This window comes from Lipophrys pholis (genome assembly GCF_963383615.2).
Source record: "Lipophrys pholis genome assembly, chromosome: 16".
NCBI lineage: Eukaryota > Metazoa > Chordata > Actinopteri > Blenniiformes > Blenniidae > Lipophrys > Lipophrys pholis.
In genome coordinates, this window is record NC_137634.1 from 9419434 (window position 1) to 9436982 (window position 17549).

Genomic DNA, 17549 nt, shown 5'->3' on the forward strand with positions numbered 1-17549 from the left:
CTTGAGAAAAGGGATTTGGGGGATTTACAAACGATTCCCCTGAGAGTTTTATATTCGTTCTTTTTCTCACACTAAACTAAGCTGGATATTTCGGATTTAAACACTGGTTGATGTTGAGCCACTGAAGATACTTACAATTAAAGATATGCACAAATAAAAGATAAGTTCATAAGTCCTGAACTTAAGGACTTAACTGAATGTCACATTTGGAATACTCTAACCTCAATTATCACAATCCAAAAAGGAAATCTGTATGCCAAAGGACATCGAAGTCTCCTGGTGAGTATTAACGCTGGTATGATTTATCAGTCGACACACAAATGACAGACAGAGTTTTGGTTGACTTTGTAAACAGATGGTACATTTTTACAACAGCCAGCAGGCAGGACAACCATCAAGGGCATTTTTACAGAGTCAATTATTCAGTATCGACCTGAAGAATAATACATATTCAAAATAGGAGCATATTGTTGGCAAGCTATATATAGCACAACCTAAATGTTTCATCTCAAACAGAAAATAGGTATCTGATAAGTATTATGTGGCAATGCTCAATTTCAGTATTCAGATCTGCTGACATAAAAGACAATACTTAATTTTGTTTTATTTGAAAAAGCAAAGCAATTTTCAGTAAACAAAACAGTTAGTGACAGCATTAGTAAGTGAAGAAAGTCACACATCTCCTGTAAAAAATCACCCAGGAATTCTCCTCTCAGACATGATCAGAACCAAAATAAACATAAATTTGTTTCTGAAACCGAACACTGAATAGCTAAATAGTCACAAGCTATGGTAGCCACATGTCCTCCGCAGGCACCACTTTCCAGGTCCGGTAATTAATATTCATCCATTAACAACAGATTGCATAGTTACAGCTATTAGAACCGCATCACCATCGCAGTGTTGTACGAAAAACGTTGTGGCAAGTTTCCGGTTGAAAACAGCATTACAATACAAGCACTTTCTGAAAAAATCCCGACATATTAATCTGCAGGTAACACTATACCAGGGCGGGAAGTAGAAGCAATTGTAAGTCGAACAATTTCCAAGGGCTATAAAAACAGCATCAAGACATTTTTACGAGCCTGCCAAGCTGCTCGCAAGCATATTAAAATCTAAACTTGGAGCATTCAAAGTTGTCTGAGATCGAGAGGGCAGGTCTTTAAAACTTCCTCAAATCAACTCAGAAAATATCCCATAATTCTGAGCTGAGAGGACAAACGGAGCGTACTACTCGATGTATTCTATTAAAATGCCTGTCTACAGATTTTGACTCGGACTGGGCGTGCCTCGCTAATGTAGTTACTCAAAAAATTAATTACGAAGAAGTTCCTCGAAAAGTCTTACATTGAACGGTCTCTTATTAATTACAATGTCCTGATAATGTGCAGATAGATGTAGATAGATGTAGTGCAGTGACACTCGCTGAGCTGTCGGCACTGTGTGGGTCAGCCTGATGACGGATTCACTTAATAAGTTCAGTTAGTTGGAAGTCAACTTGTGGTGTACAGACACACACACACACACACACACACACACACACACACACACACACACACACACACACACACACACACACACACACACACACACACACACACACACACACACACACACACACACACCTTAATTTGCTCTGCTTGAATTAATTATTATCATTATTAAAGTTTGGTGCTTCCAACTACGTGCTCTCCCGTGAGGGGGAAGCATTTTCCGGTAGTCATGCAGAACCAGGCGTAGCATCTGTTCTTTATGATCTTGAGAGAAACATACAGTATCTGTGAACCGAAAGCAATGAGATGAAGCAGCAAAATAAATAATAAATTAAAAAAAGCTGAGATAATCTGCCAACATTCACACTGCCGCAGACAGTTCTTGATCCTGCAGGGCGGCACATTGGGGCAGTGGTGATTTAAGGCTGCTCATCCATAGTTTCAATGACAAACCATACTGGACATAAGAGTACAAAGATTACAAAATATCTACAAATTCATGTTTTATTGAACAATTTTCCTCCAAACTAAGCCACGCTGCCTCCACATGTCTGGAATAAGACGACTTATCTGAACTGCCGGACAACAGACATTTGTCTCTTAAACACACAGATCTCTTAAGGTGAAGCTGTAACAGGTTCATAAATGCAGATTGGACTTTGGGGACTTGAAATGGACTTTAACTGCTTTAGCTGCATTCACAGTTATTTATTACCACCGTCAAAAACAGTTGTTACCAGTAGAAAAAAGAAAACACGATGCAACGCAACTGACTACATAGAGTTCCACTCAAGAAGCCAAAAAGTCGGCTTTTCAAGATTGAACTGATTTGTGCTCCAAATACAGAGTACCAAGAATTACTAAGTGAAAACATAGAGAAAGAAACTAAATGTATCTGCTCATAAATGAACAAAGGGAAGGAAAACCTTGGGAGTATTTGCTGCAGCGTATGTCTCCTCTGAAGTTTCCTCTGTTCCTGCACTCAAATGGACAGTTAGCTCGCCAATGAAACCAGCTTTTACGGGCTGCTATTCACAGATAAGGAGGAAAGGAAAGCAGTTATCCTGAAGAGATTACTGGTGACATAATTGAAGTCTGCAATGTGACTCAAATGTTTTTAATATAATGCGAATTGGCAAATGATTTGCGATGGATGAAAAAAGAAAAAAACCTCACCATCAGGTCGAGCAGCAGACAATCGATTTAATGTGCAACACAAGGTGGCCTGATACTACTCGAAATCCTGCAAAACGCAACACAAAAAACGTGGCCCAAAAAAAGCTGTTACTAATGTCAGATCCTTTTAAGCTTCTGTGCCATATGTGCAGCACTGATACTACGTTCCATACTGTATTTATACCCAGGTCTACAAACATAAACTGATAAACACACTCTACTGTGACGTTCATCCACAAAATGTACCCAGAAGAATCTCCTTTAAAAAAGACGACAGCAATTGTTTGAGCGAGCAGCACAGAGCCGGACTGGCCTCTATGTGGGATTCTCTTGAACATATAAGCTTAGTAGCCCACACATGCACCCAGGAGATCGGTATTTACTCCTCCGAAATGCTGTTCTTTGTAGCTCAGAGGATCGGTTATATAGAACAAAGCATGACTGGCTTCAACAGTGAACCAACTAGTGTTGCCAGTTCCTCACCATCATGTAGTATGCATGTCTCTGATCTCTCTGTCTTGCCCTGTGACCTGTCTAGGTGTGTGACCTGCTCCCACCCACAGTTGGCAGCGACCCTCAATAAGATGGAGCAGTATAAAAGATGGATGGATGGAGTACAGTGAAGCCAAACGTTGGCGGACACTACCACTAGGTATGTTTGACATTTAAGGAAGTATTATATTCAGATTTCTCCTTGACTAGAGCGAATGGAATCTTCACTGAGACTGTGCGGAGCCCAGGTCACCACATGTAATCGCTGTCGGGGTCCAGAACACCAAGATGAGAGCCACTGATGTTGACCACATTGAAATAGACCTCGACACAGCAATTCCCTTGAAACGAATGAAGTATAAGATGATTAGCCAGGCAAAGATTTTCTATGGAAGTGACAAAGCTGGGAGAAAGAGCGTGAACGAGGCCCTGCTGGCACCTGGTCCTGTGTTTGTTCTTGCCCGTCTTGAGCAGCAGCTCACATGACGGCGGAGTGCGGTGTGCAGTCTCAACTGTGACTCAGTCGTCCCTCCCCCTTCCCCGGAGAAGGTGACCTCTTTTTGAATTTTTCTTGTAGCCATCTGAACAGTGCCATTGTGACGGGAAGCCCAAAGCTAAGCGTCACACCAAAGGGAACTCAGACAAAGCTGCTGAACCTGCTTCAGAGAAGTCTCATAAAAATCTCAGCACTGACTTGCAGCTCCACAAAGAACACTGTTTCCAGTGGGCAATACGAACAGAGCTTGGGAAATAAAAGATTTGAGCTGCCAAATGACAGTAAAAGGACACTTTTGAGTACAATTAGTTTAACAACGCCTACTCTAAACGTTGATAACAGCTCCCTGCTCCAAATTAGCTGAACTGCACAAAGCCCTGCACCCCCACACCACCCACTCCTGCCTAATCACTGATCAGAGCTAATCAAACAGATCATTTCTTATCTAATGACAACTACAAAGTTGTTGACCGACTGTTGAGCGTCCCTCCTCCTGTAGCCCTTCATCTGTTGACTCATCTTTCATGAAAGAATCTATATAAACATGGAATATACACTGATAATAGACAACATTAACATCAACCAGAAGTCAAATTGATAACTGCTCATCTTTTCACCATGGCACCTGTTAGCGGGTGGTGTATATAAGATAGCAAGTGAAAATCTTCTGATTATAGATGATGTATTTAAAGCAGATAAAATGGGCGAGCGTCAGGACTTGAGTGACTTTGACCAGGAAGGAATTGAGATGGCTTGACGAGGGAGCCAGTGCATCTCCAGAACTGCAGTGCTTTAGGAATGGTCAGGTCAGGAATTAGTTGGTTTTTGATAGAAAACAGTCTGTGGTGTACCAGATTAATTTATATATTACAAACACAATACACATGTATATCAATGCAACATACAAAAAAAAAAAAATCATGGCTCCTGTCCAACCATGAGGGCTGAAATCACTGTCTGTTGCTTATTTTTTTTATCTTATAAAAAACACCAACCTGTCTCTGAAGCACATAAAAATGGTGTTTTCTCTTGGGCAAACAAGGAAGCATGCTTCACATCAATCTATTTCGTAATGCAACAAGACTACTATAGTAGTACTATGCACAAACGGTTTTAAACGGAACGGCGCCTATTAAAGCAGAGCGGCAGTCTGATAGTCACCCGGTTTAATATCTGGTCACGCTGAGTGCTCGGCTTAGAGGAGGATAGATATGACTCCCTGGATCTGACAGAAAAAGGGAGGAAGGGGCTTTAAATTTGATGAAGTACGAAAACATTGGATGCATCTGACAGCATGTCAGACAGTGCTTGGCCCTCTGTGCCATGAACTGCTTTCTGACATGGGAAAAACACAAAGGCTTTGCTGACTCCTCTGTTCCTTCTCCCACTCTTCATCTCCATACAGTTTCATTTCCTTCTCCATTCATTTGGATATGCTGCTATTTTGTTGTCTGTGAGCAGCTGAGACAACAGCAGTGAGCTGCACAGAGCAGAAAATCTTCACTTAAGCCGAAATAAACTTCGTGCTCCTGAACTGCTCGCCCCGTTTACTCCCTGAGCCGGCAGGAGTGAACAGACAATGAGAGTGGGATAAGTGGAATCACATCTGGCTTCAGAGGTATTGATTTCTCATTTTTTCTTGAGTGGTGGCATTATGAGTCAAGAAGCAGGGAGGGAAAACTTAAGCGTTCATTGGATATTGTTATTAGTAACAGATATGGCAAATAGGATCGTTGAAGCCTTTGACAAGATGCACTGAGTCCCCATATGCTTTGATAGTAAACTGTACGTTTGAACAGGACCAGATCCTTATTTTGATTATCTGAGATCAAAGGTGTACATGAAGGGGTCCACAGAGGTTGAGCTCCTCCAGCTCCTTCCATCACACATGCCTTGGGTGATGATTTTGACATTATAAGATGTAATTATTGTTACCAGCTGTTCAGATGCTTTCATTTTGAAATATTTGACATATCTTTATACGAAGTCTGCAACTAGTACAACTTATCGTTACGCAACAAAGCTCATATTATCATTTTGATTCAATCCAGTCTGCTCAAACACAGTTCTAATAATGTGTTTTAAATGAGTAATTCATCATGTCATCCTCTAGTGATTCTTTTCTTCATACTTTCCTCTCAGAAATGAAAAGGGAAAATCGTGCAGATAGAAGACATCTCCAATAATCCTCCTATGATTTCCTTTGTCATTTTTTTTCTAAAGACAGTGAGGAAAGTACGAAGGCCTTTTGTTTTGGTATGGCAACATGTTTTTGACAAAGGCATTTAAAGGTTCTACTTCATTGACGATTTGTTTAACCTATAACTTAAAGGCTTTCTGGCTCTTGTAGCATTCTCTGCTCCAATTTCCCCCCCAACACAGACTCTCTCTTCTTTCCGCTTCAGCTCCTGCCTCCCTACATTGACTCGCTTATATTTATTAGAGTCACTTGAGGTTGGCATAGATCTTATTATTTGGCTCTAGCAGATGAACCTGTACTACCACATAAGAATTCACATCCACCATTCACTCGGACTGGAAATAAACATTTCTCCATTGTCAGCCCTTCACACTGTTATAATTGGCTCATTCACAGCAGGGTGTCTTGTGACAAGTCATATTTATATATTTGAAGCCTATTCAATAAACATTTTTTCAAAACAGGACGACTGATACAATCACACCAAAGTAGTCACAGTTATGGTTCCTTCACCACTCGTATTCTACTCAAAATGTAATTATTATTATTATAACCATTTAAAACTCGTCATAACCCATATCCTTGGTGTGTCTGAAAAAACATTAATCAAAATCAAAGAATTTACCATATTAAAATCAAATTTGAAAGAAAAATGTTGTGGTTTTTTTAAGCTGGTAAGAAAGCAAAATCTATTATTTTCTCTACTGTAGAGTTCTGCTACTTGGCATGCTGGTTTACTATTACATTGCCATGATTTACAGGGCCACTTGAATAAAACAGAGCCATCATTATTGCTGTTAGAATCACTTGTCCTTTTCCAACTTTGACAAATAGAAGTGTTTCCTGTGAAAAATGACCGATTCAGTGATTTATGGAGTTCTCTATGACAGCTGATGTGTCACATATGTTCGCATTTAACCCTAAATTATAACGTAAAGAGAGGCATTGAAAAAGAATGGATGACACAAATCTAGTAGATCATAGATACGGAGAGCTCAGAGGGAGCTGTCCGTGGTCCTGAAATAATGATCTCAACAGTGAGACAGGAAGGTTTTCTCATCCAGCCTTGTTAGAGTGGAGTGGCGACTGCTTTAAGCAAGTCACCTGAAATTTGTGTGAGTGGACGCAGAGTGAAAAGGATCCAAAAAAACAGTCTTTTATCCGCACTTCCATGTTTAGCCTTTCATGCCTGCAGTAATGACTTTGTTCACATCTCACGGCAGAGGGAGCGTTTGTATGCAACAATGCGAGCAGTAAACTATGTGTGAGGAGACTCACTTTTAAGCAAAGAACAAAGATTCACAAAGTGGTAAACAGCGACTGTTTGAGGTTACATAATGCTTTTAAAAAGGTTGCAACACTTGTGCGTTCCGCGTTTCTGCGTTGCAACCCAGTCGAGCTGTTCAACAAAAAGAGATGTATCTTCATAGAAAGCCAGCATGTGCATAGTGACAAGGTGAAAATGAAATTTTTGATTCTGTTTGAAATATTTTGGCATTAGTTTACACACAGTTTTATGGATATGTTGGTCTCAATGCTGCAGTGGGAAAGTTGAATGTCTGCAACTTACATGTTGTTTGATGTGGTTTTCAAGCTGCAGTGCCTCTGCATGCGTGGATGTGTGCATGGATCAATTGGTGCCATTTTGGGCGTCTGGCAGAGTCGGGCTCAGCGCTTGATAACAGAGGAGGTTTGGTTGATGCAGAAACACTCCGAGACGGCCAACGCCTCAGCTGTATCTTCTCAGTGAATGCACAGCGCCCTTTGAGGTTTTCACCAATGAGGTCACCACACACACACGCACGCACACACACACACACACACACACACACACACACACACACACACACACACACACACACACACACACACACACACACACACACACACACACACACACACACACACACACACACACACACACACACACACACACACACACACACACACACACACACTTCTGCAGCATCCAAACTGCCTTTTCAAACACACTCTGTTCCCAGTTGTAAATCTAAAGGCAATCTGAATCCCCGCAGGGAAACTAAAATTTATTCTACACCAAACTCAGACTATTCTCAAATGCATAAAGCCAAATAAATACAGTCTCTCTCTTCTCAAGCTCTCACAAAAAAAAAAAAAAACAAGATACAAAGACACTTCTCTGTTGTGGAAGTTTATAAAATTTGACATAGTCCTGTCTAACCTTGGAGACTGGTTTTATGAAGGGTACTTGTGCTTTCTCATCTGCAGCTCTTTGGTTTTCGAGTGTTTTGAGACCTGTCTTACAGAGAAACACCTCAGTCTCTACTCTTCTGTTCTTTTACATGTGTATCTCTCCTTTGCTTGTTGTACATTCAGACCTAAGAGTCCCTGAACAGGGGAAGAAAACAGCCCTCTGGTGTAAACGAGTTCGATTGATGAGTTTGTTCCTCAGTCCTAATATTAGGGCCTGGGAGGAAAACAGCGTTGGCCCACAGAGGGGGCGGGTCAAGGCTTATTGATATGTGTCCATCTCAAGAGTGAAGCTGCAGTGAGGTGTTGACAAAGTGGAACAGCTGCCTGATGCTGTTCACCCTCTCCCTCTCTCCCTCCCATTCTTTGTTAATGAGCCTGTGTGCCTGACTGCTGAGTGCAGCTCTTTAGCTGCGTGCAATTAATCAGATGTTTCCTTGCGGAGACGAAACCAAGCAGACATTCAGCAGCAGTGCAGTGTGATTACACATCATATGTAAATTCTCCACCGATCCCATTTCCCCCATGTGTCAAAGCGGCAGGCGCACGCAGGAGTCGCTGCTTTTAAGGTTGTTCAGTTGTACTCCTTCATTTCAATGGCAGCAAAAAGAAATCAGGATCCAGTTTGGAAGTTAATGAAACAGAAGGACGGCCGTAGACAGTGAGTATTAGATTACACAGTAGGTCTTACCTCTAGTCAAGCATTGCTTATAAATACAGCTTTGAGAAACTTGCACTTTAATTTCCTGTTGCTGTAGAACAGTTTCTACTTCATTAAAATGGTAATGATTTACAAATATCCACAATCAAGTAGTACAACACAATTGATGTGTAATTGTGCTTTCTTGTGTGTCTTTAAATTGGATTCATCCTTAAGCACAATTCATACAGTGTAATTTACTTTTCTAATTTCAAACTCATACGGTGCTGCTGAGTATGCCCACGATTCGAACTAAAATTCCAACCTTTTGAGCTGCACTTTCGTACCAGATAAGTTTATTTTATTGACAGAAGTTTTTGCTTCATATTCACATTTGATCAGAATCAAAAGTTATTTGCATTATTGTTTGAGAAATGTAATGTTTTGTTTTTTTAAATAACAGTTCTGTCATTTGTAACAGAGTACAATTTAAACAACAGTGGTTGTGCTTGAGAATATATTTGCTATGCTCTTTCTATCTTTTCACATTACATTTTGATTTAGGAGCTCAAGTCCTTTGCCTCACTCTGCTAAAACTGGTTTCTGTTCTGCAGGCACGGTTGTCCATATTTGTCAAAGATATTCAGACACAACAGTTCATAATCATGTAACACTGACAAGGGTCAGTCGCTACACAATAAGTTTGTACACATTTAGTGGTTTAATTTCATTAAATACTACCACAAAACGTTGTTGTATTGATCAAGTATCTTAATAATGTGCACTGAGTAACAACACTATTGTTGTTACACTTGCAATACAAAGTCGAATGAAACACCCTGAGGTCAACATCGAGAAGACAAAGCCAAAGGTGCAAACTAATGAATGCATAACGCTACCAAAGGATCAAATTAGAACAAACTGAGCGTGAGATGATTTTATCTTCTGGGTTTGTTAATTTCCTCTAGGAAATGCTTTTGTTTGGGGTTTTTTCTCTTCTCGGTTCATGTTTCCCAGCAGAAGTTGGACCGTGTTTGTGTTGACATCTTTGTTTTCTTAGAGCAGTACTGTGAAGGTCATTAAGAGACTGCAGCTTCAGGCACTTAAACAGTGATGCCACCACTGGAGGTCGATGATTTCCTTCTTATTTAAAATGGGAAACAGCCAAACACACTTCACATGAGATACAGTATTGTAATATCTATGTATTGTTGATGTATTTTAAAGTGAAAAATAACAACAACATGCATTTTGGATTTGAGCCACCACACTAAGTTAAGACAAATAACATTTAGTTAGCTTTTCTATGAAATTGTTAATCATAATGCTCACATTTTCATGTGTTAAATGTTCTGCTGCAGTTTGGTCCACTGGTAGAGAAAACTACGTTTATGTGGCCCTCACACTGATCAAGGTTGCCTTTTCCTGCTTATAATTTACGGACTCGCTAATAAACAGTGATGAAATTCTGACTGACAAAATGAAAAAACAAGTTAAGACAGTATATTTATGAAAAATGAAAAAGCTGGGTAAGAATTTCCTCTTCACATCTTGGTGACAATGCCTAGATTTCTCACGTTCAAGAGGTTCTTTCTGCCGCCAGCCGCGAGTCTATTTAATGAGAACATTTCATTGCATCTGGGATGCATAGGTGACGCAGCATAAAGAACATGGATTTAATGGGCCGTGTATGTTAAAGTTAAGAGCCTGATTTCCCTTTTTGTCTTCCACTGGGACTCTGTGGCTCCCTCAGTTTCTCCTTTTATATCACTTTTGTTTATCAAGCAATCAATGCTTTGAGTGACACTCTGGCTGCGTGAAACAGCCAGAGACTGCGGCGAATAAGCAGCTGTAAGAAAACAGACTCCACTCATTGTTTAATAATTACTGTAAACGTGTCAGTTGGAATAGTTTAGCTCTGTGCATTCGTGCTGTCAGTGGAAGACATCTCAACATGAAAGGGAAGCTGGAACCATTTGATGTCTATATCATTTTACATCTCACAAAATTAAAAGCGAAGGTCATGCATGGCAACATTAAATAGCATCTTTGGGAATTTTATTTTCCATTAGAGTCAAAATTTGATCGAAGAGTTATAGTTTTGATGAGTGATTGTGGCTTCAGGCTATGATAAACAAAAAAAAAATCCCTCTTATGGTGTGTGATGAAAGGAAAGTCATGGTCCACTTCCCCAACGATCTGGAGACAGACAGCCTCATAATAACAGCTTTTCTTTTTCCCTGTTTCAGCATTAAGACGCTTTTGCTTCTTTTGTTTTGATAGAAGACTTTGTGTTTTGTTAACAAACAAACATTATACATTTCATTGTAAACTGTCTCAGCAGCATACTACTGTCCTATTGACTCACAAACTATCAACAGCCGCGGAAAACAAAGGCATCTCTCAGGGCTAAAAAACAGCCCTCATCTTATAATGAAGTTTTAAATGACATTTGGATGAGTGGTAACTCTATTGCTCCAGAGCCTTGATGGGGGGAGTGGGATGAGACTTCCAGCCAAAATAGGACGGCTAACTAGCCTCTCAGCAAACACAAGCTGTGCAGCATGTGGGAGTCCATCCTAAAGTACAGTGTTTACACTGTGTCATGCTGTGGAAATGGGACAAGTAATACAGATGGCGGCCCGTCAGCCTCGACACAGCAGGTGAGGGGGGCCATCGCAGGCGGGCGCAACTCAAAGGGCCACATCAGGAGGCATTTCTAAGGTGGATGAGGGAGAGGTTATAAACTCTTTAATCATTTTTGTCTGTACCATGCCAGACGACCATTATCAGCTGCTGCAATCTGCCACCGAGATGCGCCGGCTGGATCAATAAAAATGAGGCTCCCCCTAAAGTGAGTGCAATAACAACCTGATACTTGAGGTTGAACGTGACACTGAATGTGGATATTGCGACTGAAAAGTAGCTTCATTTTTTTTTAGAAGCTCTCACAAACATGAATGAATCTGCATTTTCTTTTAGTTGCATACTTTTTTTTTTTTTCCCAAGGATCGGATTCATTACCGAGCTCCACATTAGACACCTGAAGTGGAGACGCATAAAGAGAGCCAGAGGAAGTAAAAAACGAGTGCACTTGTCCTAGAAATGCCCTATGTCAGTTTAAAAATACTTGGAATGCTTCTGAACAGCTTGGCACATTTAAGAGCAGCGGCGGCAGCCAGAGAGCATCTTTGCATCTACTAACTTCCTTGAAACGCACGATTTAAAAACATGTTTGGCATGACACCATTATATTCTTACTGCTACAGTAAATCTCCGACCAGCATGTGGTCCATTTTTTATACAAACAGATTGTTATGCTATTTCTTATCGCCTCCAGATGCTGACCCCATGAAGACCAGAATCTGTAAATAGTTGGCCCACAGGAGGGGAGCAGGAGGCCATAGAATACATGCAGAAGTTGGAGGATGATGTGCACAGTCTTTATATAATCCAATTAGAGCTAAATGATAATCAGAGAGTGCCTAGGATTAGAGACTCAGGCGGGTGCAGCGGTGCTACGACAGCGGATCAGCAGCACCTGTGAATGACTCATTTCTCGGAAGCAAGGAAGTGTTGAGCGCCTCCGTAAGCAGGATTCAGCCGCATAGTGAAGCAATTTAGGATCATTACCGACTTAGATTAAAAAGTATCAAACCACTTAGAATAAGAATTGGGGATAATGGATTTACATATTAAAGGCTGATCATATACACTGTATAATATCGCGCCTGCACGAGCAGGGCTTGGCATGCCAATTACTTTCTCTCCAGAAATGAGCTTTGCTGCTTCTGCTCATCTGGTTTCTCCTGAATGTTAACCGGCGGCATTAGCAGACCCGCGTACTTTCACAGACACGCGTTCTCACCTCTGTCGGTGTCGTAAAGGTAGACGAACTTCTCCCACTTATAATGGTCCAGCAGACTGAGAACAGCCCCTCGCAAACCGGGTCTCATCTGGATGACAAACTGCACGTCGGCGTCAATCGGGAAGCTGGGCGTGATGAAGGAGGTGTGCAGTGCCCCACAGAAGGAGGTCAGCGTGTTCATGGACTTCCTGTCGTAGAAGCCGAAGATGGCGTAAACTCCACGGGAGAACTGCGAGCAGACTGGTGAAAGAAACAAAGAGCAGAATGAGTTCAAGTCAATATAAGCGCATTCAATCTTCCAGAAAGTTTTTTTTTTCTTTAAACAAATCCTCTCCAAATTCAAGTTCCATGTTATAGGCTGAAGCTCCGGAGTTCTCTAATAACAATAAACTGAGAACAGACAGAATCCACAATGATATTAATCTTCCATGTGAAGTGGTGACTTTCTGAATAAATGGGTGCCATGTGGGATATCTGCCCCCCATGGCCATGGTCTGTTGCCTTGCTGCCCTTCACTTCTCCTTGCTGTAAATGCAACCGCTCGGGTAATCAACTAGAAATAATGGAGAAGTCAGTGGATTGGCCACAGCTCTTAATGGACAAATACCCTGAAACATGAGCATGCAAATGTTCAGGCACTGGGCTGTGTGGCAGTATAAAAGATTTATAACAGGCCCTATTGGCCTCCATCTGCAGGCCAATGGAAATGAGCTGTGCTCATAAACACCCAACAGATAGTTGCTCTTACAAGGCAATACCTACTTTATTTTATTTGTGCATAATAACGGGAGAATCAGAGATGTGACCTCTGCCCTTGTGTCCTGTAGCAAATGTTGGGACGTTCTGATATTTTTGACGTACAACACAACATTTTTCAGACAGGATGTTGAGTCATGCACGTTAAATGAGGGTATGAGTGATTTGATGTGACGCATCTGAAATCCAGCTTGAAATCCATTTTTCTTCTGAAGATAGTACAAACCCTAAAGCATAAACCTCTGATAGCCTTTATTTAAGAGGGCACAAAAGGTTGTGACTTTGGTCTTGTGTCTTATTCTTTGTTTGTTTGTTTGTTTGTTTGTTTGTTTTTAAATAGAGCCTTTGCTCAGAAAAGATGTAAGCGCTTCTGGGAAACTGACAGAAAGGTAAAGCTGTGAAACTTCTCTGAATACGCCCTCACCGTCAACTGATCTTGATTGTTCTTAGATAGCCTCTGTTTTTAGAGGCTAGAACACATTTCTTTGCTGACCCTGTCCACAGCAGCACTTTGATAGCTCCTATACGTGTTGGCGCAGTTACTCGCTTCTCCAAACCGAGGACGCCCTGAGAGCCACCTACTGTCAGTATCATGGGAGAGTACTTCACAGATATACTCAGACACAATCATCCATCCACCTGTCTTTCATCCCTGCTTTATCTAACCGAGGGTCTCAGTGGGCTGAGGCCAATCTGAGCTGACGGAGGCAGGGTACACCCTGGACAGGTCGCCAGACTGTCACATGGTAAACACATAGAGGCCAACAACCACACACACTGATTGATAATCGAAAAGCAACTTTCTAGTGCTCCTCCCAGCGGAATGAGTGCAAACCACTAGAAAACCAAGCAGCGCCGATAAAACCTGCACGTCAAGTAATTCAAACTTTTCATATTCCTATTCAGGTGGTGGTGTCAGACTGTGGTACTGGAGGGCTGCTGTGCTGCATGTTTTCAATATCTTCCTCCTCCAACACACCTGAACTGATTTAATGTGAATCACCAAGCTGTGCAGACAGCCTTACAATAAGGTGTGCTGAAGCAGGGCGAACATTAGAAACTTGCCGGACAGCGGTCCTCTTGGACCAGGACTCACCACCTCTGCTTTGAGGCCTCCTTTCAAATGAACCCCCTTATTGTTAGTTGGCTGCTTATCTTGCCTTTCAGCAGAATTATAACAGCCAGATTTGACTTTTTTTCATCATTCATTACTCAAAATGTCAGCTCGGACAATGCCAACAACCCACTGAACAACCTCAGCGGCAACTTTAGCAATGAGGGTAAAAGTGCAGATGGCTCTATGTGGGCATGTACAAACAATCTAATGCCATTTGTGTGAGGACACAGAGGCCACTTCAGATTTAGATTTTATGTGCACGACACAGAAATGTGACCCTCTGACAGTTTTTAAAGCCAAAAAGCAGAACATTTTCAAGTGACATCAAACTAAAGTATATTTTCTTTTTTTTATTTTAAATCTGTTATTTGTGGCTCCATCCGTTCATCACAATTCATGTTACAAGCTGATTCACCAGTGACTCATGCATTACTTATCGTTAAAGGGTGATGGTTTTGACCTCTAATAGAGCTGTACGGAGCAGCTTATGTATGAGCTGTTGCTTGTTTTGTTTGCCTCATCACACACACCAGGATGCACATGCATGGTGTCAACATGATACAGAGTACCGTCCCATAAACCCCACGACCCTGCCAGTGGTTTGAAATACACCCGAAAATCCAGCAATGCACATACAAAGGCAGAAGAAGAAAAATGGGGAGGATTTACAAATGCTAGAAATACGTTAAAAGCTTTTATTATTACCCTTATTACTGCTAAAATGTCCAGCTAAGCATTTGAGGGAGAAAGATTTCACTTGCTGTGCATAACCGTGTTTTAGATAAAGGCACTTTAGATATGACAGATTCTTTTTTTGAACGCTACTGAACATGTCTGACTGTAATGATAGCACAATAATTTCACTGCTCTGAGATTTCTTTGAGTGTCATGTTGGAGGTCAGAGCTGATTCTTACTTCTTTTTTTTTTTTTCAGCATTTGCTTCTGTTCAACTTGACTTTTCCATTAAGGCGAGCATTCAGTCACCCACACATTCGTGATGACTTGGTTCAGCCATCTCCCTCTCTCTGTTATTTCATCAGAGCTCTTTCCCTCAGCCTTCGTCTTCATCCAGCACACACACATGCCGCATCGGCTGGTGTGTGTCCTGAAAGCCTCAAAACAAATACCAGCATCCACATAAATATCCATATCTGTGTGACACGATGCTATAATCAAGAAAATAAATCTTCCAGAGGCAAAAAGCCATTGTTGTTCTTTATATAAGAAAGCACATTTTTTAAAGTGAATTTCAAGGACTCACAAAAATTTCAATAAAAAGAACCTGTCACAAGTGAAAAAGTACAAAGAAAATACTTCCTCTCGGATTTAGAAGGCTTCACATTTCCTCCTTTCTGGCCAACATCATTTAACTCAAAACAAATCTTTCTCAAACAACAGGGTGAGGAATTTCTTCTCAATATTCAGGCCATGTAATCCACAGAAAAAAGAAGGCAGTCATAAAATTAACACCGCTCAGCTCATCCAACATCATCCAATTCTATTTGCAAAATGGCAGCAATATTTTTTGTTTGTCAAGGTTAAATAGGCAGCCTATTCTCCTAAAGGACTAATGAAACCATATATTTGGGCTCATGATGCAATAAAAACTAGCCAACTACAGTAAAATATCCCGATCACGGTCAGAAATGAAGACACGCATCATTTACTTTATTACATTGGGGATGAGATCTATTTTTCTGCTCTGTGAGTTTCTGTTCAGAATACTAACACAGGCTTTCTATGCATGATTAATATCTCACTAGGAAAGATATCACTTCTCTTCACTCTTTGCTGACTTCTATCTTATTCATCGCCAACAAACACCCACTACTACCTGCCATTGTTGGAGAAATCCTGCTCTATCCTTTTCTCCCTCATCCTCAAATTCTCTGCTCTTCTCCAGCTCACGCCACCACATCCGGCTTAACCGGTATCTTAAAGCAGCGCCAGCGGGGTCCAGCACCGTCAGTGTGTCTTCTCGGGGCTTTGTAACTTTGAGGGGCTCTGCTGCAGACAGCTGGAGACTCTGAGTCCATCAAAATAACCTGCAGATGGATGGACGGACCTGTAAACCTGTAGAGCTTGTGAACAACAGAGCTGGGTTTTTAAACCTGCATTGCTGAATGAAGATTTACGTGGGCTGCTGTCCTATTCGGAAAAGTAAACAACAAATCCAGTGAGGAAGTGGAACTTTATAAAAAAAAATAAAAAATAGCCAGAAGGACAGAAGAAGACTCAGGCTGAACTTGTTGTGCAGAGTGACGAATTAGAGCATTAAAGTTTGACTTAGATGCCACATTTGCAAAAACCGAGGACAACAAGTTGAGTTTTTGTGAGGGGAACAAATAACTTGTTTATGAGCACACTGCTGCCTGGCGGGCAGTAATTTTTTTCCCCCGACCCGCTAAGAGCCGCGCCTGCAGCAATGTTAGAGGACAGCAGTAGCTGCATTTGTTTTCTGGAGGGAGAGGAGGCTTTGTTGACCCTCGTCACATGGGGATACCTGTCCTGCTCTGTCACAAGGTCACATGTTGAATAAGTGAGGAAGGCAGAGGACACAGCAGCAGCAGCAGCAGCTTATAATGGATGAGGCTGAAAGACAAACTGGAAACACCAAATAACTTTCTCATGACAACTCAAGTTGCTGAGTGGGCTTGTATAAAACATTTGAGACAATAAACTCAATAGCCATGGAAGCTCCTTCTGTAATTAGACAAGTGGAAAAGTCAGATGAGGAGTGAATTCAGCAGGAATTTTGCAAATGGCAGATGTGGAGATTATCACCTTCCTCATGTCAACGGGTATCAATAAAATGTGATTTTAGTTTTGAGGGAAAAAAACACATGGTATAGAATCAGTGGTCTCATGTCATGCAGTGAGATGTCCGTGGATGCAACCACAGACATTTTAAGATCATCTTCAGAAAGTTTGAGAAAATTCCCAACTGCCACCTCACTACACCACACAGCCGGTAGGGCCCACAGCTAATAACCAATAGAAACGCACACAGCAGCAAATGTTGATGCAGTGACCACAGCAGTGCACCAGAACATTAGTTTGCAGAGGCGAAATGCTGGA

The 17549-nt window shown here is 41.3% G+C and overlaps 1 protein-coding gene across 2 annotated transcripts in view; it reads right to left on the bottom strand.

Annotated features, from left to right (window-relative positions):
- The window catches only part of LOC308121598 (glutamate receptor 3), a 75771-nt gene that overhangs the window by 47197 nt on the left and 11025 nt on the right, over positions 1–17549 (bottom strand). For both annotated transcript variants that reach the window (XM_080482913.1, XM_080482912.1), the window contains exon 3: positions 12598–12837. In XM_080482913.1, the coding sequence (XP_080339039.1) occupies positions 12598–12837 (240 nt within the window). The remainder of the gene's footprint in view (positions 1–12597; positions 12838–17549) is intronic.